The sequence below is a fragment of the Eulemur rufifrons genome, chromosome 16 (genome assembly GCF_041146395.1).
Source record: "Eulemur rufifrons isolate Redbay chromosome 16, OSU_ERuf_1, whole genome shotgun sequence".
NCBI lineage: Eukaryota > Metazoa > Chordata > Mammalia > Primates > Lemuridae > Eulemur > Eulemur rufifrons.
In genome coordinates, this window is record NC_090998.1 from 74,521,353 (window position 1) to 74,547,891 (window position 26,539).

Below are 26,539 nucleotides of genomic sequence, written 5' to 3' on the forward strand. Positions count from 1 at the left end.
ACTCTGTTTGCTATATGTGTGTTTACTTATCTATACAAACATACATATGTAGTATGTTTATATTTTTTAAATGGTTACCTCCATTGAGATCCGTCTATGTATACGATTTCTGAGACAAACACCTGTAGGTGATTGGACTTCATCAGATGATGTCCCAGAAGCTTGGTCACTCTCACCATCTGATCCCATTTTTAGATTTTCATGAACAATATCTATGTCAGAACATGAGATATTATTTACCTTAAAAGAGATATACATTATATCCTATTACATCACATAATTTATTATCACTACAGGTAAAATATAGAGAGCCAACATGTAAAATCAAAGCATAACAAGTCCTTTATATTCTGGGTGTCACAGGTGTGTGGTTAATATATTAAAACGTAACTCAAATGTCTTAAAATATTAATAGCAGTAAGAAATCCTTTTACAGTTTCAAATCACGAAAAATTATGAAAAAACTAGCATTCGAGCTGTTATCAAGAATTGAACAATAAAATTACAGACCAGAAATAATACTTGAGAATTCATTTTCTCATTTTCTAGATGTGGGAAGTGAGACTTGCAAGGTTAATGACTTTCAAAAGGTCACGAAACTTAGAGGCAGAGCTGGAATAGAAACCTATTTAGTTTAGCGTTCTTTCTATTAAATAATGTGTCATTGGGTCTACAGCAAATGGAGCTAGTTCCTTGAATATTATTTAAAAAACTTTTTAAAAGCTGCTAATGCAGCTTCTCCTTCCTCCTCAGCGTTAAAAATAAAACAATTCAAAAGTTATTCACAGAATATCTACTTTTTACCGGAACTACAAACACAAGTTTATGACATCCAAAAGGTCAAAAATCTGTTGGGAGCAAAAACATATTCCTATTACAATACAAGGTGGCTTATAGTATATGTTTAATAGAGATAAAAGTTGAATGGAAGTAGAGGGGAGAAAGATTAATTCCATCTGGGAATATTTAAAACTCATATTCCTGCTTATATATTTGCATTTGTCAGGCATTCTCTAATTTATCTAGCAAAAGTAGCCCAATAGAAACAAATGCTTCAGCTAGAATTCATCTCATGCCACTAATACTGTCTATACAATGATTCATTCCCCAAAAAGCAGCATGCTGTTTCTTGCTGCAGTGCTTTAACACACATTTTTCTCATTGGTAAGAGTAAGAGATGCCTTTCCTCATTTTATCCCCCTGGCTAACTCAGACCCATTCTTCAAAACTTTGCTCATGTATCATCACTCGGTGAAGTCTTTTCTAATCTCAGACACATTTTGACTATTGTGCCCTCACTGACTGCACTGAAGAATATTTTTTTGGTTCATGTGATTGGGGACAGGATTTAGTTTATTCATTTTTGTATTCTGAGAACTTAAACTTCCCGACACTGAGAATGTGCTCAATAAATACTCAAATTAATTAAACATTAACTAAAAAGCAAGAAACAGACTAGATAACTGTACTTCATTTTCAAATGAAATGTTATATGAAATATATTCAATGTATAAGACAATTGAAAATATTAATGGTATTTTGTAAGTATGAATTTAAACTTTTAATATGAATAATATTTACTTATAAAGATATGAAAATTGCTTAAATTAAGAAAAAAGTTGAATTCAAGGGTCTCATATCAAATCAATCTTAGAATTCACTTTATTTCTGTATTTTTGTCTTGGTAACTCAATATTGAGAAAACTCCAATTCACATTTGTAAGCAGATGTAAATGGTAATGGTTTTTAACAGCTCAATATGTAATTCAAGAATATGCTTCAATTACACAAAGATTTCTGGAGAAATTTTATGCTGAGACCTGAAGAAAAAATGAACTTGGCAGCAAAAGTCAATATATTGGTGACTGGCATCTAACCTGTTAAAATTTGGTATCTAAGACATCTGAGGTCACACATATTCTTTTCTGCCAAATGTTTAAAATGTTAAAGATACTTTAAGCATGCCTTCCATTTCTAGTAAAATCTGAAAATCTTCCTTCTTCCTCAAGGAAATGTCAGCTCATATGGCTAATATATGATACCCTAAGCTATATAGCTTAGTTTGCAAGAATATATGGGTAATATCCAGGAAGCAAAAACAAAGGGAGAACTGAAAACCCAAAGCTGTTATGCATAAATTAACTGTCACTATCTTGGAAGAGGTTGCTGATCTTAGTTAAGAAGGTCCTTGGGTTTAGTGGCTACAATGAGGATAAAAGATGAAGCCTTGGGTGTGTGAATTGCAAGTGATTCTTTCCCATAGAAGGGCCCAACTCTCAAAGTGCTACACCTTTGAGATTTAAAGGGCAGACTTAAAAAGAAATCTGTCCTGTTGCACAAGGACTACAAAGGAAGTTTATTAATATCAGACTATAAATAAATACTTGAGTACCATCTGACTCAACCAAGAAATTACTCATGTCATTAACAAACAAGTGTAGCTCTGACATGATTATTGGTCAGTATTTTCATTTCCATCAAGACAAACATGAAACAATGAAGGCTTATGTCAGAACTTCACTCATTTGTCAGTAGGGATAGCAACTTTTTTGCTGAGTCAGGTAATAGCTTCTGAGAACTAGAATACTATTTGCTTGCTCAATTTTTGTGCCATTCACAATGTTAACAGCTATAGACACAATGCACTTTTAAATTTAATCTACATTACTAACATTTTCAATATCACTTTCTTAAGTCTAGAATAAAGGAATAGAACAAGCAAGGCTCCTGAGCTAAAATTGTTTTTTGTGTTTTTCAAGGGTTACTAAACAAAGAATAATATGCAAACAGAGACCATATGTCCATAAAACCTAAAAATTTACTAGCTGGCCCTTTACAAAAACAGATTGCAAACTCCTGTACTAGACAATGCCAAACGCCAATCTGTGGTGTTTTCTGATTTCTCCCTCCATGGCCAACTTCAGACCACCAACAGGACACTGAATGTACAGTGGGGAAGAAATCTGCAGTAAGCACACCATTACATAGTATTTTGACTATAAAGATATATCAGAAATAATCACCACAGCACAGATAACAGTAAAAAGTAGTAAAACAATTAGGAAGTAACAACTTTTGAGTATTCATTACCTTTGTTTTTGTTTTTAATTTAGCTTACTTAGTTGTAAGTTTATACAACTTAAAATTTAATAACAGCTATGTTTAACAGCCAGTTTGCAAAATTCCTGAAAATTTAACATTCATCTCTCATGAACTAGTATGTGCCAACTTCAGAATACCATTCTGTAGGTTTGCGCCTACAGGGATAAGGGCTATGTACATTCCCCATAGATAAAACCCCCCTGTAGATAAGCTCATACTCCCGAAATTAAAGGAACTCATGAGGAAATAATCTATTATGTCAAAAGTAAAAAGCAGGCAGATAAAACAAGCAGTAGAATAAAACTCTGATAAACTTCAGTAAATACAACTATTTAATGACACTATAAAATAGTTATACTTCAAGTGATTTTAAAAATCAAACAAGATAAATAAGACACCATCAAAAAAGACCACAGGAATATATAAACAAAATAAACAGAAATTTGCAAATATATTTTTTCCCTGGATATTTAAAAGGATGCAATGACAGAAGAATATCAGGTGATAATAATATATACTAATCATTGCACTGGGCTATCATATGGTGATGATCTGAAGAGTTACTAAGGTATAACCTTAAACTAAACACTATCCCAAGCTGTCATTAATCTTGAAATCTTGCATCCATTTCTTACAGGGTTCATTTCCCTCCTGATGGACAGGTTTCCAAATTTGACTATTCTGGAGCATCAGCATTACTAACTCTTGTGAGCCTTCCATCTTTCTGTCCTTTACTTGATTTTTATCTGACAAATCAGATAATAAAGGTTGCCTGACTTCTATACAACTAACACTTAACTATGTGCATGACCTATAATCAGAAGAGTAAATACAATAGACAAATAATCAAATTACCTAATCTGCTTCCATTTCTGGGCATTGCCATGAAGGAGCCAAGGCTTCCTCCAATAACACTGTGTGGTCTCCGCAATGGGGGCTTCTTGAAAGACCCTGTGTACTGGTGGAGGAAGGAATGCATACTGTGAGATGTAGGAGGCCTGCCATTCTTCACAATAGGCTCTGTGGTTCACAGTATCCAAAAATCATTCCATTATCAGCACAAGATCCAGGATCACACGACAAGGATTGAGAAGCAAAACAGAAAACAAAACAGAAAGTTGTAATAGAGATCATTACATTTAACCTCATTTCTTTGGTTACCTTATAAAAAATACTAGAATTAACATAGTTTCTCTGTAAAAATACTTACAGAAAATATCTGCAGTTGTTCTAATAAATATCCATTTCTTATATAATCAAATTTGGCTAACAATCACAAAACTACTAATACAATCCACCAATTTTTGATCCATTGCTTATTTTACCATATCTTAAGATTGTTTTCATATTACTACTCCATTTACTGACTACCTGGTATGTGCCTTATGATTAAACATGAAGTAGACTATAAAAGACATTGTCCTGGCCTAAAGGAATTTATGTTCCAGTTTACTGGACATTCAAAAAGGTATGTCAATTAGTGAAGAAAACAGAAGTACTTAAGTACATATCAATACAGAGGCTCTGAATTTATTACCCAAAATTTGGGATCTTTTGACTCCAAACAATATGACAAATGCCCCAGTGCACAGACTGAGGAGTCAGGACAAAAAATTGGAGAATCTGGAAAAAACATACCATTTCAATTTTTGCTTTTTGGGGTTCCTCCAAATGCTACGTAATCATGAGAAGTGACATTCTGTTAAGATTGTTTGAACACACTTCCTGGGAATATGTGCATATAGTACATTTTATTAGCTGAAGAATTTCAGTTGTATAAAAAAGTCCCAAATAATGTATACATAATAAAACATAATTCTGTCTTTCTGTAATTGTGGTCTATTCTCTCTCTCATATTTAAATTGTCATCTATTCTCATCAAATTCAATAATCATAATATATCTTCCCATTATAGGAAAAATAAGTTCAAGGCTAACTACTTAACATAACTTTCTGTGATATACCTAAAATAGTATTAAGACTTTTATCAATCAAATTGAGAGCAACTATAAGGAAAAAGTATATCTCAGATGAACAGAGTTTTTAATTGAGATGAAATTCCCATAACAGAAAATTAACTATTTTACAGTGTACAATTCAGTAAATTTGGTACATTTACAATGTGGTACAATTATTACCTCTATCTTATTCCAAAATATTTTCAACACCTCTAAAGACGACCCCATACACACTAGGCAGTCATTCCCATCAATACTAAAGTATTACAGAAAATATGCAGTTAATCTAAAACATTAACTAGCTCTCCAAAACATATGCTCATTTTCTTTGACTCACACTTCTTTAGAAAGAGAGATTTGTTTTGTAGCCAAATATTCATTAAGAATGTATCCCAGAAACCATCCACCAAGATGTATACTGTGCTTATTTTATTCCTAAACATCACTGACAAACATACTGGCAAGATTCTTCTGTCATAAAAATGAACACACTGGGCTTAGTTAATACCAAGAATTAAATGGGCATCTAAGAAAGAATTAAGGATTTTGCTCCATGTATCTAGCAGATACACTCTGGAAAGAAGAATAAAAGAAAGATTACAAAATCATCTTCGAGATTTAACCTAAATGTAAAATCTTCCCCTCCTACATGTAACTATACCCAAATTATTTTAAATTTCCTACTGAGCCCATCCTCTCTCCTCCCCCATGTTAAAAACAAAACAGTTGATATCAAGGAAAACCTTAATAAAAGGAAGAGGGTGAGACAGAAGAGATGCATTGCTGTGGACTTTGAAGTGAAGAAGCCTAGGTTCTAAAGTACTGACCCTACCAACAATGAGCTAGGTAACCTTGAGCAAATAATGACTATTCTGAGGAAAGGAAATAAGAGAACTGAAGCCTGGATAGTATAAATGACTTACTCAGAGTCACACAGCTAGTAAGTATTTAAGTATATTAGTGTATCCCAAGTCCCATCCCATGACTTTTAACTTAAAGTCCAGAGCCCATTCCACTATACCTCTCCCCCTCTCGCAACACAAGCACCTGCATTCAATGGAAGGGGTGCGGGTGTTCATGCTTTTACCCACTGCCACAAATCTCTAACAGCAGAATTTCAGGCACAGGCAATGAAGGCTTGGCAGATACTCTGCACACCATGACACATTGGCAGCCATTTACGTCAGCTCTTTCCTGGTTATTATCATGGGTTATTATTATGACATCCCTAGGGCTATTTCAGTTTTGAGCATGTAGCCTTGTTCTATAAATTTCATCAGGATTTTATATTTTAATCCATTTCATTTAACAAGCTCCTTTTATTTTATATTATTAATAACATCTGTGTACTACTATTTTACATTGTAAAAAGCACTTTCAAATGTGTGAAACATTATATGCCTACCACAAGTGCTCTCAATACTATGGGCAGATTCTGTGGTAAACAAAATAAGAAAACAATAAAATTCACTCATGTGATGAACCTTGTAATCTACCTGGATAGTCAATATGGATTTAGACGGTTATAAAACTACAATGAAGCCACAAACAGAAATTTCACAAATTTCCTATGCCCTTAATTTAAGCTGTGATAATTTAGGTTACAAGAAAAACAAAAATATTTAAAAATGCTAATTTAAAAATGGTTATTTAACAATTAGGATAACATTATAAAGCACATTCTTATTTAAGAACTGGTGAGAAATGGGAAGATACATAGAATAGAAAAATTCATCAGGGTTTGAGACCAGGTACAGTAACACTATTGGAGTGAGAGCGGAATATTCCAGTAAGTAAGCAAGCAAAAGTAATATGGTCTTCTGTTGCCTAAGAAACCAGGGAAATAAAAGCAATAAACAAAAGGAAGCTTTTATGAACTTATCAGGAAAGTAAATTTACGTTCTATTTCCAAAGTAACTAAAAGGGGACAGTAGCTCCCTCCACCCCAAATATTTACCATTATCCTTACTGCTGTTTTCTTCAATAGTCATTTGTTCAGCCAATTCAGACAATGATTCATCAATAGTCTGGCTTCCTCGAAGTGTGAGGGAAAGCCTTCTCTTAAATTTTTTCATCCTATCAATTGAATGTGGCTTGAAAAACCCTGAAAGAAAAATGAACACAAAATTAAAGCTATGAATATCTTACCATTCAAGAAAAATGTCATTCTGGGTTTCCTGTGAATCTTCAAAATAGGAATATAATGAGAAATTCTCACTTCTGCCAAACATCACAAAAATCAGCCCCTTGCTTAAAAAGACCCACCCACTGATTTATACTATATTTATCTGGCATCATCAGAAGAGCGGGACTCCCACGTAACTGAAGAGTGGGACTCTAAGCATCACAACCAAATTTAGAAGGATTGGAAATTTTCTTAAAATGTGCTTTCTAAAAACCAATATAGTGAAAATATCAACATTAATTTTGATGCTTAGGTCCAGCACATAAATATCAATCATCATACTGGAACCAGTCAATGATATCTTCAGCTATAACCAGGAGGTGGGTGAGGTAAGGGGGGAGGATAAAGAATGATGTTTGACACTGAAATGGCTCCAACAAGGAATTTTCTTTTTTTTAAGTTCTTATGTAGCCAATATATTGGGGTTTTGTTTTGTTTTTCCTTGGCAGGCTATTAAGGGTCTCTTTCTGATATCACAACAGTACCAAAAAGTTCTAGAAGGAAGAAAACAAAGCCAAATATCACAACAGTACCAGTTTTAGAAGGAAGAAAGGAAAGCCAAATCAAATGCCTAGCCCATACTAGATAATTTCATACCTCTTTAATTAATTTAGTCTTCCTAACTAAAGGGAAGACTACTATCCCATTTTCATACATGAGGATATATGCTCAAAGAAGTTCCCTGACCCAAGTCAAACAAATGATAAATGACAAAACTGAGAGTTAAAACTAGAGTTACCATTTACTGTTTCCTCCACATTACAACATCTTTGAAATCACGATATATCTCAAAATTAATGGGATGTCAAAATGTAATTGCTAACATTTTTTTCTTTCTTAGAGGTACATACATAAATTAATGGTACAATTCACAAGAGAGTCTTGGATATGATGAAACAAGATACTTATTGCCAAATCAACTCTAGAATTTCCATTTGATCCTTTTCTACAGATTCCAGTTCTCTAGTGAAATTCTCCACCCCAGCACCTATTTTATGAACAGATTAGTTATAGTATAGTAAAGCTCCTGTCTGTAATTCCAAAGTCTGCATAATCTGTGGATTTCTATTATTGATTTTCTTCTCTTGCTCTTATTGTATATCTAATAATGTTTTATAGAATGCCAGACACTGCATGTGAATGACTGTAAGTAAATGTGTATGAAAAAAATGTAGAAGCTCTGGATAATGTTACCTTCCTTCAGTGAAGATTAAATTTTTTTTCTAGCAGGCATAGTCAGAATATATCCATTCAATCCAACCAGGGACTGAACACTTAACAGAGGATTTAAGACACTATAACAATCAGCCTACCTCTGGGTAGACCCCACTCCTATGGTGTGGTCCTTCTGATGGACCTATTCCAGTAAACCTACTGCCAAAACAACAATAAAAAACTATTGAGACGTCCACTTATGCCTTGCTCAGTTTTTATCCTCTTACCCAAATAGCTTAAGAGCTGGAAAATGCCTCAAGAGGAAATCCAGCACAGAATGTGTCTGTTCCTCTTCTCTTCTGAATCTTGACTCCTCAAGTTTTGACTGACTCAGAAGCTCTATAGTGCCTTCAAAATGATTTTTACCTCTAGTTATTTCTAGTAGTTGTCGGCAGGAGCTTTAGTCTGCTACAAGTTATTCCATGATAGGCAGAAGCAGAGATTTTGATATGGATTAGAAGAGAATATAAATGTATTTCATCAAGGAAGATGCATTTATTTATAAGAGGCAGTCAGTAAACTCTAAGAGTTGATTCCAACTAAGAAACCTGCTAACTGTAGGACTGTCCCAATTGCTATATGCTTCACTTCTGATAGTCAACCTTTATAGCTCCACCTTCATAGTAATTCATGCCATTTGTTTAAACATATTATATTAGATATTAGTGCTACTCTCATCTACCCTTTTGTTTCTGTAAGACTTTATAATATGTAGTGACATCCTCCTTTGTAAAGCTCCAGAATCATCCTGTGCAGCAGAGAAGTAACTCAGTAGACTTGAGGTGCTCCAAAGCTGCACATTATGAAGAAGAGACTTGTCTATGAGAGGCTCCTGGGAGATAACCTCTGTGCCCCCGGAATGTGCTGCCTAATAAGAGTGTCTCTGTATACCTGAAACCTTGGGACAGACGAGACAATTTACATTAACAATGTGAATTATGGTGAATGTCTATTTTGTACGTCTGGGGCTTTGGGCCACACTACATCACTTTGACTCTTGGGGAGATGAAGGATAGAGGAGGCTGGAGACTGAGCAGCTAAAGTCAGTCATATGGGCACTCTATGCCTACGTAATGGATCCCCAGTAAAAATCCTGGACATCAAGACTCAGGTGAGCTCCCCTGGTTAAAGCTCTCTGCACGTACTGTCATGTGTGGTTGCTGAAAGAATGAAGTGCTATCCATGCAACTCCACTAGAAGAAGACAACTGGAAATTCACACCTAATTTCTCTTGGGCTCCGCTCCATCCTATATAAATTTTCCCCTTTGTTGATTTTAATCTGTGTCTTTTAGCTGTAATAAATCATAACTATGAGTTTAACAACATTTTCCTTAGTTCTATAAGTCCTTCTAGAAAATCATTAACTCCCAACACACACATCCTTTCAAGGAGTCCACATGCCTAAAGGAAAGCTCCTAAGAGCTGGTAGATCATAACTACCAACTTTTCCAACTCCAACTTTCTCCAATACAGGCATATGGTCAATAGTGCCTAACCAACTATATAGATATCACCATTCAGAATCTTGGCACACGATTTTTGAAAGTTTGCTAAGCACGAGATCAGCCTATTGTTCTAGACGACAAACAAGATGGATAAAAGACTTCATGAAAGGCATGAAACCATAAAAATTCTAGAAGAAAATGTAGGCAGAACTCTTCTAGACATTGGCCTAGGCGAACAATTTATGACTAAGACCCCAAAGGCAATTACAGCAACAACAAAAACAAATAAATGGGACTTGATTAAATTCAAAAGCTTCTGCACAACAAAAGAAATAATCAACAGAGCAAATAACTTTCAGAAAATATTCACAAACTATACATCTGATAAAGGCCAAATATCCAGAATCTACAAAGAACTCAAACAAATCAGCAAGAAAAAAACAAACCCATTACAAAGTGGGCAAAAGACATGAACAGAATATAGACTTTTCAAAGAAGATATGCAAATGGCCGATAAACATGAAAAAATGCTCAACATCACCAATCATCAGGGAAATGCAAATTAAAATCACAATGAGATATCACCTTACCCCTGTCAGAAAGGCTATTATTAAAAAGTCAAAAACCAGATGCTAGCATGGATGCAGAGAGAAAGGAACCCTCCTACACTGTTGGTGGGACTGCAAATTAGTACAACCTCTATGGAAAATAGCAGGAGAAAAGCAGACCTATCATTCAATCCAACAATCCCACTACTGAGTATCTACCCAAAAGAAAGGAAGTCAATTTTATCAAAAAGACACCTGCACTCGAATGTTTATTGTAGCACAATTCACAAGCACAAAGATGTGGAATCGACCTAAATGTCCATCAATTCATGAGTGGATTAACAAAACATGGTGTATATATACATTACGGAGTACTATTCAGCCATAAAAAGAAATGAATTTATGTTCTTTGCAGCAATTTGGATGGAACTGGAGCCCAATATACTAAGTGAAGTATCTCAAGAATGGAAACTAAACACATGTATCCTTTAATAATTTGGAACTAACTGATGGGAACACATGGACACAGAGAGAAGTAAAAGTCATTGGGAATTAAGAAGGGAGTAGCGGGGAGGAGGGAGGGTTAAACCTATTAACAGGTACAATGAACAATATTCGGGTGATGGGCACACTAACAGCCCTGACTTAAGCACTATGAAAGCTATCCATGTAACAAAAACATTTGTACCCCCTTAATATTTTGAAATTAAAAAAAAAATAAAGCATAACAGAAATGTCATTACAGAATTAATTCACATAACATAGTAATATTCTGTTCATAGGTCACCTATATATGGATTCAGTATCTATTACAGAGTAGAGTTGAACTATCCAAAACAGTAGCCAATAGCCAGCTAATGAGCACTTGAAAAGTGGTTAGTCCAAACTGAACTGTGCGCTGCAAATATAAAATGCATACTCTTTAAAGACTTAGCATAAAAAAAAGAATGTAAAAATATCTCATTAATTGTAGTCAAATCAAATAAAAAGAAAGTAGAATGGTGGTTGCCAGGGGCTGGGGTGATGACAGGAATAGGAAATTACTGTTTAATGGGTATAGAGTTTCAGTGTTGTAAGATGAAAAGAGGTCTGGAGATGGACAGTGTTAATGGATGCACAACAGTATGAACTAAGTTAACACTGAACTGCACATTTAAAAATGGTTAATGTAGTAAATTTTATGTTACGTGTATTTTACCATGATTTTTTAAAAAAATGGAAGAAAAACTTTGTGGCTTAAAACTTAAACATTTATATCTCTCAAAAAACTTAATTTTATATTAACATGTTGAAAAGCATTTTAGATACATTTAAGTAAAATATATTACTAAAATTAACTCTGCCTTTTTAAAAATTTTTTAAACACATCTACAAAAATCTTAAAATTAGGTGTGGGGTGCATGTTACATTTCTATTGAACAATGCTGATATAGAGCATCAAGTAGATCTTGATGGTTTTAAGTGGGTTTAAAAGAAATAGAACCAAATAAACAATCTTTTCTTCACACAGTGCATTTGAACAATATATTAGAGGATGCTGTATATGTTTATAACTCAGAATAGTATGTATGGCACTTATTTTATTATCAAAGAGTAAAGAAAATTCTGGTCTATATTAAAATGACTTTATACATAATGTCTAAAAAACACATTTTCTTATTCCTGACAGCAAGCATGAAAAAATATACTTCATTATAAAGCTAAACCCCACTATACAATTTTCAAATAAAACCACATTTTCAAAAAGGTCCTATTTTTATCTTCCATGGTATAACTAACATTTTAGTGAACGATTAGTAAACACAAATAGCACAGAATTACCACAGCCTAGATTGTTATTAAAATATATCCCCAAATGAAATAGTTTCCTTGACGTTTCTAATTATGTTTAAGCAGAATTATGTATATCAACTTTTTTCATTAACTGAGAACAAAAGCACATATAATGCTAAAATAAGAAAATCTTTTGCAAAGTAAAAATTACTACTTATGTTAGCTTTAAGGTTAATCTTTATTGTAATAGAGCAGTAGTAAATTACTGATTTCCTAACCTTAAACCCCCCACGAGTCAGGTTAAAATATTTTATCTAGTTTATTAAAAAAATGTATTTGAGATTGTCAGGATCTTTATATTATCACTTCTATGATTATGACAAGCTATCAATTTATGGTAATGTCTAAATTTTAAGTTTTATGTTTAATTTTTGCCATTGACAGAACTATCTTCACCTTAGAAATAAGCATACTATAATTAAAAACGAACCCTAAAGAAAAATTCCACAATAGTTTTGTCTTAATATCTTTAAGACTTAACTGCTTACTAAACTATTATAAATGTTCACATTTCAGCATAAATGTCACTCTTCAGAGGGCCCTTTCTTGACCCTCTCTACTTCTTTAGCCTTAGTTTTTATTCACAGCACTTATCACATAAATATATACATACATATTCCATATGTATATACACACTTCTATACATATAAACATGTATTTTCATACATGCATGTGTGTGCATATATATAAAACAACTTTTACACTTTTCTAGATGTCAAAAACATCTCTAGCTGTTAAAACTAGATTAAATTAAAAAAGGTAAAAGGGCAGTAAAAGATACAGAACAACAGCATACCACTCTCTATACATATATAAAGACGGCTGAAAATGCTCAAAATCAGTTCCAACTACAAATGTGAAAAAGGAACTTGCAAATGTAAAGCATTATCTTACTTTATCTTGGGCTAAATTTGTTCTGGGATTACCTGCTATACAAGTAATGAATATTTTCATGATTCTTTGATCCTGAAAAGGTAACCATTCTATTTACTTAAAGAATACAGATAACCATTCTGTAATGCCAACTCAGGTTGCCCTGGGAATGAAAGAACATGCACACAACACACTGTTTTTAAAAAAGGTAACAGTCATAAATACTCCCAAACTAGACCCTCTCCTATGAGTCTTTACTTGCAAAAATGGTGTTGTATTGTGGTCTTCTTGGTACTTCCAATAAGAAACTCTTTGGATACAAATGTACTTATCGTCAAACTACTCTAATATTAAAGGACTTGGGTGGCCAGTGGTTATGTCTTTGAAATATTCCTAAAATAATTTTTTGTTAGTAACTGCAAAAACAAAATGAAGAAAAGGGCTAAAGATTGTTTTCTTGAGTGCCTAGATGACTGTTCTTTAGATAAATAAGCAAAATTTACAGGTAGAAAAAATTGAGCATTTTGAATTAAAGATTAAAATCAAACATTGAAATGGCAAACTGTTTTTTCACTTAATCTTGCTGCTGTCAATCTTTCTGAAATACCAAATGAGACAAAGATAGATTTATTATAACATTTTCTACAATAATGTTGGCTTTAAATGAAAACTGCTGTAAATGAGGTGAATTCATTAAGTGGTAAGTAGATGTTCTATTATTTTTCCCACAATGATTAAACCATGATAAATACTGAACATTCTCTAGGACACTTAAGCTAATCATACAGAATGAGGAACAGAGCCAAGGTTTAAAATTTAAGTTTTTTTCACTAGAGACACAACTTTGTTATTTGCATAAAACACAAAACAAAGTGATTGTACAAAACACTGACAGACCACTAAATTAAAATTTCAGTCATGCTCACAGGTTTCTTCCACAAACACCTAAAAATCTTAATCTTTTATGTGTTCAGTTATGAGACTGCTTTTTTTCCTTTGATAGTATATAAATAGTGAAACACACAAAGCAGGGGAAAAAAATACCAAGGTTTTCCCCCTATTCATAAACACCAAATGAGAGAGGGAATCAATGTAAGATTACTGTGACACTTGAGATGCAAGATGTCAGAGAAGGAAGCTGTAAAGGTTGGTGCCTCCACCAAAACCAGCTGGAAAAATGACCAGAATCAACTATCTTGGAACTCTGGAACCTAACTGGACATTTAAAACAACCAGGAGAGTTCTTGATAAAGGGAAAGGCTGCTGACCTTGAGAGGAGAACCAAATGTGCAAACCAGCAGCTACCATTCCCCATTCCTCAGCCTTGCTGCAGCAGTGGAGAACAGCAACCAGCATTCCTGGAGCAACTGGTTAGTACCAGAGCAGGCAGTGGGGAACTTTGTCCCCCAGAAATTTGGGGTTGCATATTTTGGTCACTCTGGCAGACCACTGAGAGACAGGCACAGATACAGATGCTTGCCTTTATTTAGGCCCACTGGTATTGCAGGGAGGGAGAGATGTGCCTATCCACATCTACTGGAAGATTTTAAAAGACAACACCTTTTTCTTTAAGCCAGATATCTTATTATCCTTTGTGAGGTCACTGGCTGACTGCAGAGATAATGGAATAGAAACTTCAGTGATCACACACAACAAGGAATACACAGTTTGCAAAAATTGTTTGGGAAAGTTATGAATGGATGGCAATAGCCCTAAACTAGCAACAAACACCTGAGGAGTGGCAGAATTCCACAGTTACCACATTATAATACTCAAAATGTCAAGATTTCAACAAATAACTACGAAGCACAGACACAGGAAAGCATGGCCCATTAACAACAAAAAAAAGCATTTGATAAAAACCATTCCTGAAAAAGCCCAGAATTTGAAATTACTAGTCAAAAACTTTAAATCAACTGTCCTAAACATGCTCAAAGAGCTAAAGGAAATCATGAATACAGTACTAAAGGAAATCAGGAAAACAATATGTGAACAAAATGAGAATATCAATAAAGAGACAGAAATCATAAAAAGGACCCAAGCAAAAATTCCAGAGCCGAAAAGTAAAAAAACATTAAATGAAAAATTTAGGAAAGCACAACAGCAGACTTGAACAGACAGAAAAAATGATTCACAAACTTGAAGATAAGGTGATAGAAATGATCCAGTCTGAAGAATAGAAACAAAAAACAATAAAGAAAAATGAACAGAGCCTGAGGGACCTATGGGGCACCATAAAGTGTAACAACATACACATCACAGGGATCCCAGAAGAGAAGGCAAAGAAAAGGGACAAAAAAAAAAAAAAAAAAAAAAAAAAAGAAGAAATAATGGCTAAAAACTTCCCAAATCTGAAGACTTGAATGTACACATCCAAGAATCTCAGCAAAATCCAAGAATAAATTCAAAGAGATCCACACTGAGGTGCACTGTATTCAAAGTATAGAAACCCAACATAATCTTGAAAGGAGCAAGAGAAAAGCAACTTGACATATACAAGAGCTTCTCAGTAAGATTAACAGCTGAAGTGTCATCAGAAACTATGGAGACCAAGCAGAAGTAGGAATGGCATATTTAAAGTCTAGAAAGAAACAAAAAGTCACCCAAGAATTCTACAGCTAACAAAACTATCCTTCAGGAATGTAGGAGAAATTAAGACATTTTGAGATAAAGAAAAGCTAAGAAAGTTTGTTACCAGTAGACCTGCCCTGCATGAAGATAAAGGAAGACTTTCAGGCTGAAATGAAAGGACAAAAGAACAAACACTGTTAGGGGTAATTACATGGATAGTTATACAAGATGGCATTATGGTACTCTTAGTTTTAACTCTTCTTTTTTATTTTCCTATATGATTTAAAAGGCAAATGCATAAAAAATTATAAATCTGTCAACAGATACACAATGTATAAAGAGGTAATCTGTGACAATAACAATATAAAGTGGAAGAAATGAGACATATAGGAGCAATGTTTACATATCATTGAACCTAGTATTCAAACCAAGCTGGCATTAAATATTTTTTAAGATGTTAATTTAATCCCCAAGGTAACCACTAAAAAAACTAGAAAATGTTACAGAAAAGGAAAACAGAGAAGAGAATCAAAATGCTACACTATAAAAAAATCTGCTAAATGCAAAAAATAATGGAGACACTGAGTAAGAAGCAAATAAGGCATACAACAGCTAAATGGATAAAATAAGTTCTTCCTTATCAGTAATTACTTTAAATGTAAATGGATTAAATTCTTCAATTAAAAGGCAGAGTCTGGCAGACTTGATTTTAAAAAACCCAATCCACCTACATGCTGTCTAAAAAGACACATTTTAGATACAAAGATATGAAAAGACTGAAAGTAAAAGGTTTGAAAAAAGATATTCCATGCAATTAGTAACTGAAAAAAGAGCTAGGGTTGCTATGTTTTTTTCCCAAATAGACTAAAATCATCAAAAAAGATAACAAGAGACAAAGAATGATGTTATATATTGATAAGAGGTTCAATACATTAAAATACAACAATTACAAACATATACACACCTAACAACAGAGAATGAAAATATATTAAGCAAAAACTAACAAAACTGAAAAGAGACACAGACAATCTAACAATAATAAAGACTTCAATACCCCAATTCCAACACTGGATAGGCAAACAAGACAGAAGATCAATAAAGAAACAGAGAACTTGAACAAAACTATATACTTAGTGTAGCAGACATATCAGACATACATAGAACACTCCACCTAACAACAGCAGAATATACATTCTTCTCAAGTACACATGGAACATTCTCCAGGAAAGACCATAAGCAGGGCCACAAAAACAAGTCTTAATAAGTTTTAAAAAACTGAAATTATATAAAGTATCTTTTCCAATTACAATGGAATGAAACTAGAAATCAACAATGAAGCAAAACTGGAAAAATCACAAATATGTGGAAATTAAGTAACATACTCTTGAAAAACCAATGAATCAAAGAAGAAACCACACAGATATCAGAAAACATCTTGAGACAAATGAAAACAAAAACCCAACATATCAAAACTTAACATGATGTATGCAGCTAAAGCAGTACTATGAGGAAATCTACACTTGTAAAACCCTACATTAAAAGATCTCAAGTCAATCAGGCAGAAAGGAGGAAATAATAAAGACCATAGGGGAGATAAAACAGAGAACAGAAAAAGAATAGAGAAAAATCAATGAAACCAAAAGTTGATTCTTTGAATAGATGAAGAAAAATCAATAAACCTTTAGCTAGACTAAGAAAAAAAGTGATTAGACTCAAATGACTAAAATCAGAAAGTAGAGACATTAACACAAATAATACAGAAATAAAAAGGATTATAAAAGAATGCTATGAACAACTGTATACCAACAAATTGATGACCTAATGGAATGGACAAACTCCTAGAAATATACAAACTATTAATATCAAAAATGACTCAAGAAACAGACAATCTATCTAAATAGAACTAACAAAGAGAATGAATTAGTATAAAACACTTCCAAAAACAACAAAAAAAGTTCAGGACCAGATGACTTCACTGGTGAAGTCTACCAAACATTTAAAGAATTAACAACAATCCTTTTCAAACTATTCTAAAAAACTGAAGAGGGGGGAAATACTATGAGGCCAGTGTTACCCCGATACCAAGTGAGACGAAGACACTACAAGAAAACTACAAGCTATTATCCTTTATAAATACAGATGGAAAAGTCCTTAAGAAATACTAACAAACTGAATTCACAGTATATTCACACCAGGACGCAGAGCAAGATGGTCAAGTAGACCATCGTACCCCAGCAGGAACACCAAATTGAACAACTACCCACACAAGACAGCACCCTCATAAGAGCCAAAAAGAAAAAAAAAATTAGGTGAGAGATCACAGTACCTGGTTTTAAAATAACAAGGAAAGAGGTATTGAAGAGGGTAAGGACAGTCTTATATTACCTATACCATCCTTCCCCCAATTCCAGGGAACACAGGGCAGAGAGAATCTGTGTGCTTTGAGAGAAAAAGTGAAGCGAGTGTGGACTTTGAATCGGAACTAAGTGCTGCCCTGTCACAGCAGAACATGACACGGGGAAGAATTCCACCAGTAGCCAGCCATAGAGTGAGCATTTTTTTTTCCAGCTTTTTAAATTTTTTATTTTTTCAAACAAGGTCTTGCTCTGTCACCTGGGCTAGTGGTAGGTGGTGTCATCACAGCTCACTGCAATGATAAACTCGTGGGCTAGAGCCATCCGCCCGCCTCAGCCTCCCAAGTAACTGGGACTATAGGCACATGCCACCACGCCTGGCTAATTTTTCTATTTTTTGTAGAGACTGGATCTTGCTTTTGCTCAGGCTGGTCTGCAAGTCCTGGCCTCAAGGTGATCCTCCTGTCTTGGCCTCCCAGAGTGCTACTAGGATTACAGGTAAAAGTGAGCATTTAGATTAGCCCTGGGCCAGGGGAATCCTCCACACCCGCGAAAGGACACTGAGTTCTGGCTGGTGTACCTGCTGACTGAAGTGGCCTGGGGCAGTCAGGCAACAGCAACCACAGTAAAAGAAAGCACCAAGCAGATTCCCGAAGCCCCGGATTCTAGGCCTTTGCTCCTGGACAGTGTTTCTAGACCCAACCCAGGCTGGAAGGGAATCCAATGCCCTGGTAGAATGAACTTAGTCCCAGAGGGATTCACCATCTGCAGACTAAACTAGCCTTGTGCGAGCTGCAGTACTGTGCTGGTCTGAGAGGCCATGGAATTCAGGTGTGACCCAATGTGGTGCCAGCTGTGGTGGCCATGGGAATGCCTCTGTGTCACCCATCCCCCAACTCTAGGTAGCCCAGCACAAAGGTACTCCTTCTGCTTGGGGGAAAGTAAGGGAAGGGAGTGAGAAATTTTGCCTTGGAACCCAGGGAATTCCCCCTTATCTTCCCTAAGGCCACCAAGGCTGTGTATCTAGGAGTCCTGGGCTTAGAGCACCCACAGTGCTACAATGGCTGCAATGACCACAGGCTTAGGTAACACTTGATTCCCTTTGAATTCTTGGAAAACCTTCATAAGGATGGGTACATACAAGCCCAGATTATAAAAACTTGAATAAATACCTAACACTTCAGTGCCCAGACATCAACAAATATTCACAACTCAAGAACATCCAGGAAAACATGACCTCACCAAATGTATAAAATAAGGTACAAGTGTGACCAATCCTGGAGTGAAAAAGACATGTGACCTCTTGGGGAATTCAAAATAGCTGTCTTGAGGAAGCTCGACAAACTTCAGTGTAACATACAGAAGGAATTCAGAATTCTATTAAAGAAATTTAACAAAGAGATTATAGTAATTTTAAAAAATCAAACAAATTCTGGAGCTGAAAAATTCAATTGAGAAAATGAAAAAAAAATTCAGAGTCTCTGAATAGCAGAATTGATCAAGCAGAAGAAAGAATTAATAAGCCTGAAGATAGGCTATATGAAAATATACAAAGGAGAAAAAAGAAGAAAAAAAGAATGAAATATGCCTACAAGATCTAGAAAATGGCCTCAAAAGAACAAATTCAAGAGTACTGGCCTTAAAGAGGATGCAGAGAGAGAAAGATTGGGGTAGAAAGTTTATTCAAAGAAATAATAACAGAAAACTTTCCAAACCTAGAAAGATATGAATATCCAGGTACAAGAAGGTCAAACAACACCAAGTAGATTAGACCCAAATAAGACAATCTCAAGGTATACAATAATCAAATTTTCAAAGGTCAAGGACAAAGAAAGGAGCCTAAAAGTGAGAGAAAAGCAGCAAATATAAAACATATAACAAAGCTGCATCTGGCAGACTTCTTAGCCTCCTTATAGGCCTGGAGGGAATGGGATGACATATTCAAAATGCTAAGGGTACGGGGAAGACTTGCAACCCACAATATTGTATCTAGCAAGTTATCCTTTGACCACGAAGGAGAAACAGACTTGCCCAGATAAACAAAAGCTTAGGGATTTCATTAATACCATTAGTCTGGGCAAAGACTTCTTGGGGAAGACCTCAAAAGCACAGGCAGCCAAAGCAAAAATGGGCAAATGGGATCATCAACTTAAAAAGCTACCGCACAGCAAAGGAAATAATCAACAAAGTGAAGCAACAACCCACAGAATGGGAGAAAATATTTGCAAACTGCCCATCTGACAAGGGATTAATAACCAGAATATATAAAGAGCACAAACAACTCAATAGCAAAAAACCCAAATAATCTGATTTAAAAATAGCTAAAAGATCTGAATAGATATTACTCAAAAGAAGACATATAGATGGCCAACAGGTATATGAAAAAATGCTCAACATCACTAATGATCAGAGAAATGCAAATCAAAATTACAATGAGATATCATTTCACTCCAGTTAAAATGGCTTTTATCAAAAAGGCAATAATGAATGTTGACAAGAATGTGGACAAAGAACTTCCATACACTGTTGGTAGTAATGTAAATTAGTATAGTCACTATGGAAAATAGCATGAAGGTTACTCAAAAAACTAAAAATAGAACTACTTTATGATCCAGCAATTCCACTGCCAGGTATATATCCAAAAGAAAGGAAGTCAGTATATCAAAGAGATATCTACAGTCCCATGTTTACTGCAGCACTATTCACAATAGCCAATATATGGAATCAACCTAAGCATCCATCAATGAATGGATAAATAAAATGTGGCATATACATACAATGGAATACTATTTTGCCATAAAAAGTAACCAAGTTCTGACATGCTACAACCTGGATGAATCTTGACAACATTATGCTGTTAACTAAGTTGGACACAAAAGGACAAATATTGTATGATTCTGCTTATATAAAATATCTAGAACAGTCAAATTCAGAGACAGAACGTAGAATAGAGGTTACCAGAGGACTAAGGAGGGGGGAATTGGGGAGTTCTTATCTAATTGGGCACAACGTTTTTGTCTGGGATGAGGAAAAAGTTCTGAAATAGTAGTAATGGTTACATATTTTGATTGTAATTAATGTCACCAAATTCTATGTTTTAAAACAATTAAAATGGTAAATTTTGTTAGGTATATTTTACCTCAGTAACAATTTTTTTTAACTATAGGCATTTCTATCTGTTTTTCATAAAGCCTAAACATGGCCAATACTTCATTTGAGGAGAATTTTACAGAAAGAATTGGCTAAATAATCTCAGTGTGAACAGTCAACTTACACCAATTATGTTGAACACAATAGAGTAAATATTAGGATTACCCGCTTATGGTTAATGACGTAGAAAGCTCGCAGAACACTGTTGTTACCAACTTAAGAACAAGCCAGACAGACTATAAAATCATAGTTTTTTAAACTCAGAAAGCTCAGGATATAAAGAAACATAAATGAACTAAATTCTAGAGGAAGAAGCCATTTCTGGAAAAGAAAACAGGGCTAGGGTCATGCTAAAAGGAGAAGTGAATCTGCTTTAAGAGGGGAAACTAACCCAACTTCTAACAAACCTTCAAAGGGTAGGTACATAGGGGCTGGCAGGACAGATGAAAATCCTGAGCAGCCTCATTCACGAAGGATCCTTTCCAAGTATTGAAGCTGCATCAGGGGACTGGGGAGATGGGACCACAAAATGCTGGGGGTGGGACAGCAAAGCCGAGAGAAGCCCCTGTCCAAGTGACACAGGGCCTTCACTAAGTGTAAGGCCATACCCACCACAGGAAGGTAGCAGGGTATTAGTTCAGTGCTTTCTCCAGAGGTGAGAAAAGCCAGGGCTGGGGCTAGAGAGAGAAGATAATGTTCCAGCTGCTCAAAATGCCAACAGCTGGGCTGTGAAACAGGAGAGATCTCCCAGTTCAACAAACTGTTGGCTGGGCTATAAAGGATGGAGAGATTTACTGAGTCTCACAGGTGCTCAGATCCCAAACCCTAATAAAAGGAATGTCCTGATTATGCCTTCAAAATATCTGATACCAGTGATTAAATATAACTAAAGCTGTAACAAAATTCCAACCCAAATCAGATTGACTCAGTCCCTAACACTAGTGGCCTGACAGAATACTGGACTGTCCTTTTTCATACAATGTTTGACATAAAATAAAAATTTGGAGACCAAGAAACAGAAAAATATGACCCATAATCAAGAGCAGAGAGGAAATATGAAGTTTTTCAGTGACAATATTTCAAATTATTGTTTTTATTTGGCTACTCAGATAATTTTTTTAAGTATTAGAGTTTATGGAGTAGTTTAATTGGAATAGGCACAGGTTTTTGGTAATGAATACCATTTGTTTTTCCATATAAAGATATTATAAGGGGTATACAAAATCCATACAATATAGGAAGTAGAAGAAAGCAATGCTACCACCTGGCCTATGACTATTACGGTCAAAAAAATGCCAAATCTTTGTGTCAATGACATTCATACAATTATCTGTGGGATGTATCTCCTCAAGACACTATGTTTTTTGGATAAAAAAGCATTTCAAGGTCACATAAATTTTGGAAAGTGAAATCAAAGCACAAAACTATAAAACTTTGCCGAGACTTAATATACAAATGAGCACTATGATTAATCTAAATATATAAACATATGTGGCCACAAAATATCATTGACACTTTTAACACTTTACAAAACCATTAATATTCCATAAAACACAGGCAAATACATTCACATAAATTGCATCAGGTCATACATGCTATGCTGCTTCATAGGCTTTTTTCCCATCAAGTTTTACATATCAGCTTTTTCCCTTCATGGATATCCATTTATGTAAGTGAATATTACCATCATTTTAAGTGCATGTTTACCATTCCATTGTATGTCTGTACCATACAGCAGAAATGTTTTATGCTTCCTGTTTCATCACACAGAATATTAAAAAAGACACGGTGAGATTTTAAAAACTTAAATCTATCAAGAAAGGGAGAGATTTAATAAAATAAATTTTACTACTTCATCAAGAACATTCTTAAGTGACACTGTTTGTTTCTTTCCCTGTAAGTGTATACAGATAAAGAATGTCACTGACATAATTCAAAACAAGGACCCAGTAGTTTTACACATAGTATATTTGTACCATGGGGTAAATGTCAACAGTTTTTTTTAAAAAGGCAGATAATATTTTAGTATTATGAAAATTACGTTTTGACCAACTGCTAAAATCCTGATCCAAGTTCCATCATTTCTTTGCCCAAAATTTAATATTTAGAGCATCCTAACTGGTCTTACTGCTCCAAACCAACCACCTCCCCTGCCCCACTGCCCATATTTGTATATATGTATATATAGAAATATATGTCCATATTCTATATAGCAGCCAGAACAAACATATTAAATCATCAATAACATCATCTCTCTTCTTGAAAACCCTACAATGATTGGCATTTACTCAAGAGTTAAACCCAAACTCCTTAAAGTGGCCCATGAGGCCCTATATGACCTGTCTACCACTCTTCTTTTTAACCTCGTTTTCTACCATTCTGCTCCTACCCACTCCACTTTAGCAGCACAGTCTCTGCCCTCTCTGCCTTTACACTTGTTCTTCCTCTGCCTGTAATGCATTTCTCTCAGATATGTTAATGGATCATTTCCTCATTTCCTTCTGGGTTCTACTTAAATATCACTTTCCTGGTCACCCTGTACAAAAGAGTGAAAACCCTACACCCAGGTCACACTCTATCTCCCTTAATTGCTTTAATTTTCTCCATAGCCTGGCTGCCTAACATTCTATTAATATATTGGTCTATTGCTGATTTCCTCCACTAGACTGTGATACCTTGAGAGCAGGGACTTAGTTTATGTTTTGTTCATTGCTATATCCCAGAATTTAGAACAAAATCTGGCATTCAATAGGCACTCATAAATACCTGTTGAATGAGTAAATGACAGCAAATACTAATTTGGTACTAGAGATTAGTCATCTTTTATAACAGACTCTTTTTCCCTAACTAAAGTCAATTCATTAACTGGCAAAGTTTCTGATCGCTGTTTCATGCTAACTGCTCTGCTTAGGTTTTCTCCCACATGCTAAAAAGTTTCGTTCATTCATTCAACAAACATTCACATAGTGGCCCTACCATGTCCCGGGCAATAAAGCAGACACTGAGGGCAGAAAGATAAATAAAATAAGAACTCTGTTCATAAGAAACTTATTCTGGGAAGGTGTTACCATCATTTCCAGAATGATGAGGTTATTCTGTAACTGAGTGTAACTCCAGGTTAATATATTAAGTATTTTAATAACTATTACAAAGGCCAAAATTCATTCAACTAACAGCACACATACTCAAACTGCACTTTCCATAAAAACTGCTTCAGCCACATAACAACATATATAAAATTTAATTGGTTGACCTTATAAAGGTGGTGGAGAGCAAGACATACCGTTCACTGTACTGGAACTCCTATAGGTACATGAAATGATATCTCTACTCATTACCTTCTTGATTCAATAAGAACTTAAAACCTAAAACAGCAACCAAGAAGCCTTTAACAGTCTTATTAACGTTTCTTAGTACATTCATTTGTATAAATAATCCCCAGATCCTTTTGGCTTTAAGAAGATAATATTTTTCCACTAAAAGTTATCTTAATTATTTTTTAAACATATTTTTGCATGCACTGTCTATTGGACAATAATTTAAAATTCAAAATATAATTAAAATCTGATTTAAACATCACTCAAAATGTAGATATTTTCATCATGAATAATCATCAATTGACTTGCAGATGATAAATCACCAGAGAAAGGGCATTTGTTTTAAACAGCTGTTCAGTTTCAGAGAATTCAGAAAGTCAACTATTAGAAATGTCATCTGATGCTTTTGATAATAATGGTCTCACTCAGAACAGAACCAAGAGAGCAATTGTAACCACTTGAGGTAGTGCCTCATTTTGATATACAAATGATTATATACAAAAAGAAAAAAAAAAGCCCGTTAAAAAAGCTCAGATTGGAAACAAAATGGTATCTGAAAAATACAAGGAAGACTTCATTAATTGTTATCTATTCTTTTACAAATGAATCAAATACTCTTAATTATTTACTTCAGCTACATTTAAATATCAAATTCTCTTTGATTAAAACAAAAAAAGCTTTAAATTGTAAAACCAGGAGTTCAGTGAAAGATACAGAGTTGTTTTTAAATATTTGGTCTGCCAGTTATTTCCTACAATTGAAAATCAATCAACTCTGGTGGCTAGTGAAACGTTACTACTATATAAAAATTTAAATTCCTCCACTGTAATTCAAAAACAAAGAAAGCAATTCAAATTATCATTTTACATCTGTTACACGAGAGCACCTAATCATGGGTTTGAATATAAGTCCTGTATTTCTCAAAGTACAACTACAGGAAGGTTATAGTAGACTATTGATTATTCTGGGCTTTAAATTACCTTACTCAGTCGCTTGAAAACCGACATTTTTAAATGACAAAGTAAACGCTGGGAGTTTACAGCTTTGGGAAGTATACGCACCTTCTCTCCAAAAGCAATCCAGCTTATTTCATCTGATGAAAAGTTAACTAATAGTATTAGGCCAATAAATTCAAACTCTTCTTGAGGAAGATATCCTATGATGCTAATCTTGGGTATGTATCCAAGAGAAACTTTAACACATGTTTACCCACAAATATGAAGAGAAATGGTCATAGCAACAGGTCTGTAAAAGCATAATACTAGAAACAACCCAAATGTCTACTATAGACGGATAATAAACAAATTACGGTAAATTTGCAGAATGGATTATACAGTGCTAAAAATGAATGAACTACAACCACATGCAATCAGGATAAATATTAACATGATCTTTAACCAAAAAAGCAAGTCCCCAAAGACTACATTTATAAAAACAAAAACAAGAAAAAAATAAAACAATATATTGTTTAGGTAAATACATATATAATACTTTTATAAAACACAAAGGGCTGAAATAACAAAGTTCATGATGACAGTTACCAATTAGGGAGAGGCAAGGAGAACACCACATAGGAGCTAAGTTACTGGCAATATTTAAGAAGTTGGGTTCACAGATGAGAAGTATTTTATTGATGTACAAATACACACACACATAGGTATGCAGATCATGTAAGGACCAATGAGGATAATGTCATGAGCCAAGAATCATGATTAACAAAATTCTGTGTAAATTGTTTTTAAAAAAAGTTAATAAGCTTAGGAAAAAAATTAGTAATGAAAAGAGAGGTATAATAAAAAAGAGTAGATTAAAAATTCTTAAGAGAATAAGTGAAATGTTTTAATAATAAAAAGGACATAGGGCTAGAATCAAAAGGGCTAACTTATTTTTCCCAGTCCTGCCATTAAGTATTAATAGCTGTGTAATCTCAAGCTAGTCACTTAACAGGTGAGTTTCCAAAACTGACTATGGTCAGATGGATTTTTTT

The 26,539-nt window shown here is 34.5% G+C and overlaps 1 protein-coding gene across 2 annotated transcripts in view; it reads right to left on the reverse strand.

Moving 5' to 3' along the window:
* CDK17 (cyclin dependent kinase 17) overlaps positions 1-26,539 on the reverse strand; it is a 90,779-nt gene that overhangs the window by 30,301 nt on the left and 33,939 nt on the right. The window contains exons 2-4 of one of the 2 annotated variants that reach the window (XM_069491721.1): positions 7,018-7,164; positions 3,958-4,122; positions 79-212 (exon numbers count right to left, since the gene is read on the reverse strand). In XM_069491721.1, the coding sequence (XP_069347822.1) occupies positions 79-212; positions 3,958-4,122; positions 7,018-7,135 (417 nt within the window). In that variant the 5' untranslated portion in view covers positions 7,136-7,164. Of the gene's footprint in view, positions 1-78; positions 215-3,957; positions 4,123-7,017; positions 7,165-26,539 lie in introns of both variants that reach the window. The other variant, XM_069491722.1, reaches the window with a different exon arrangement.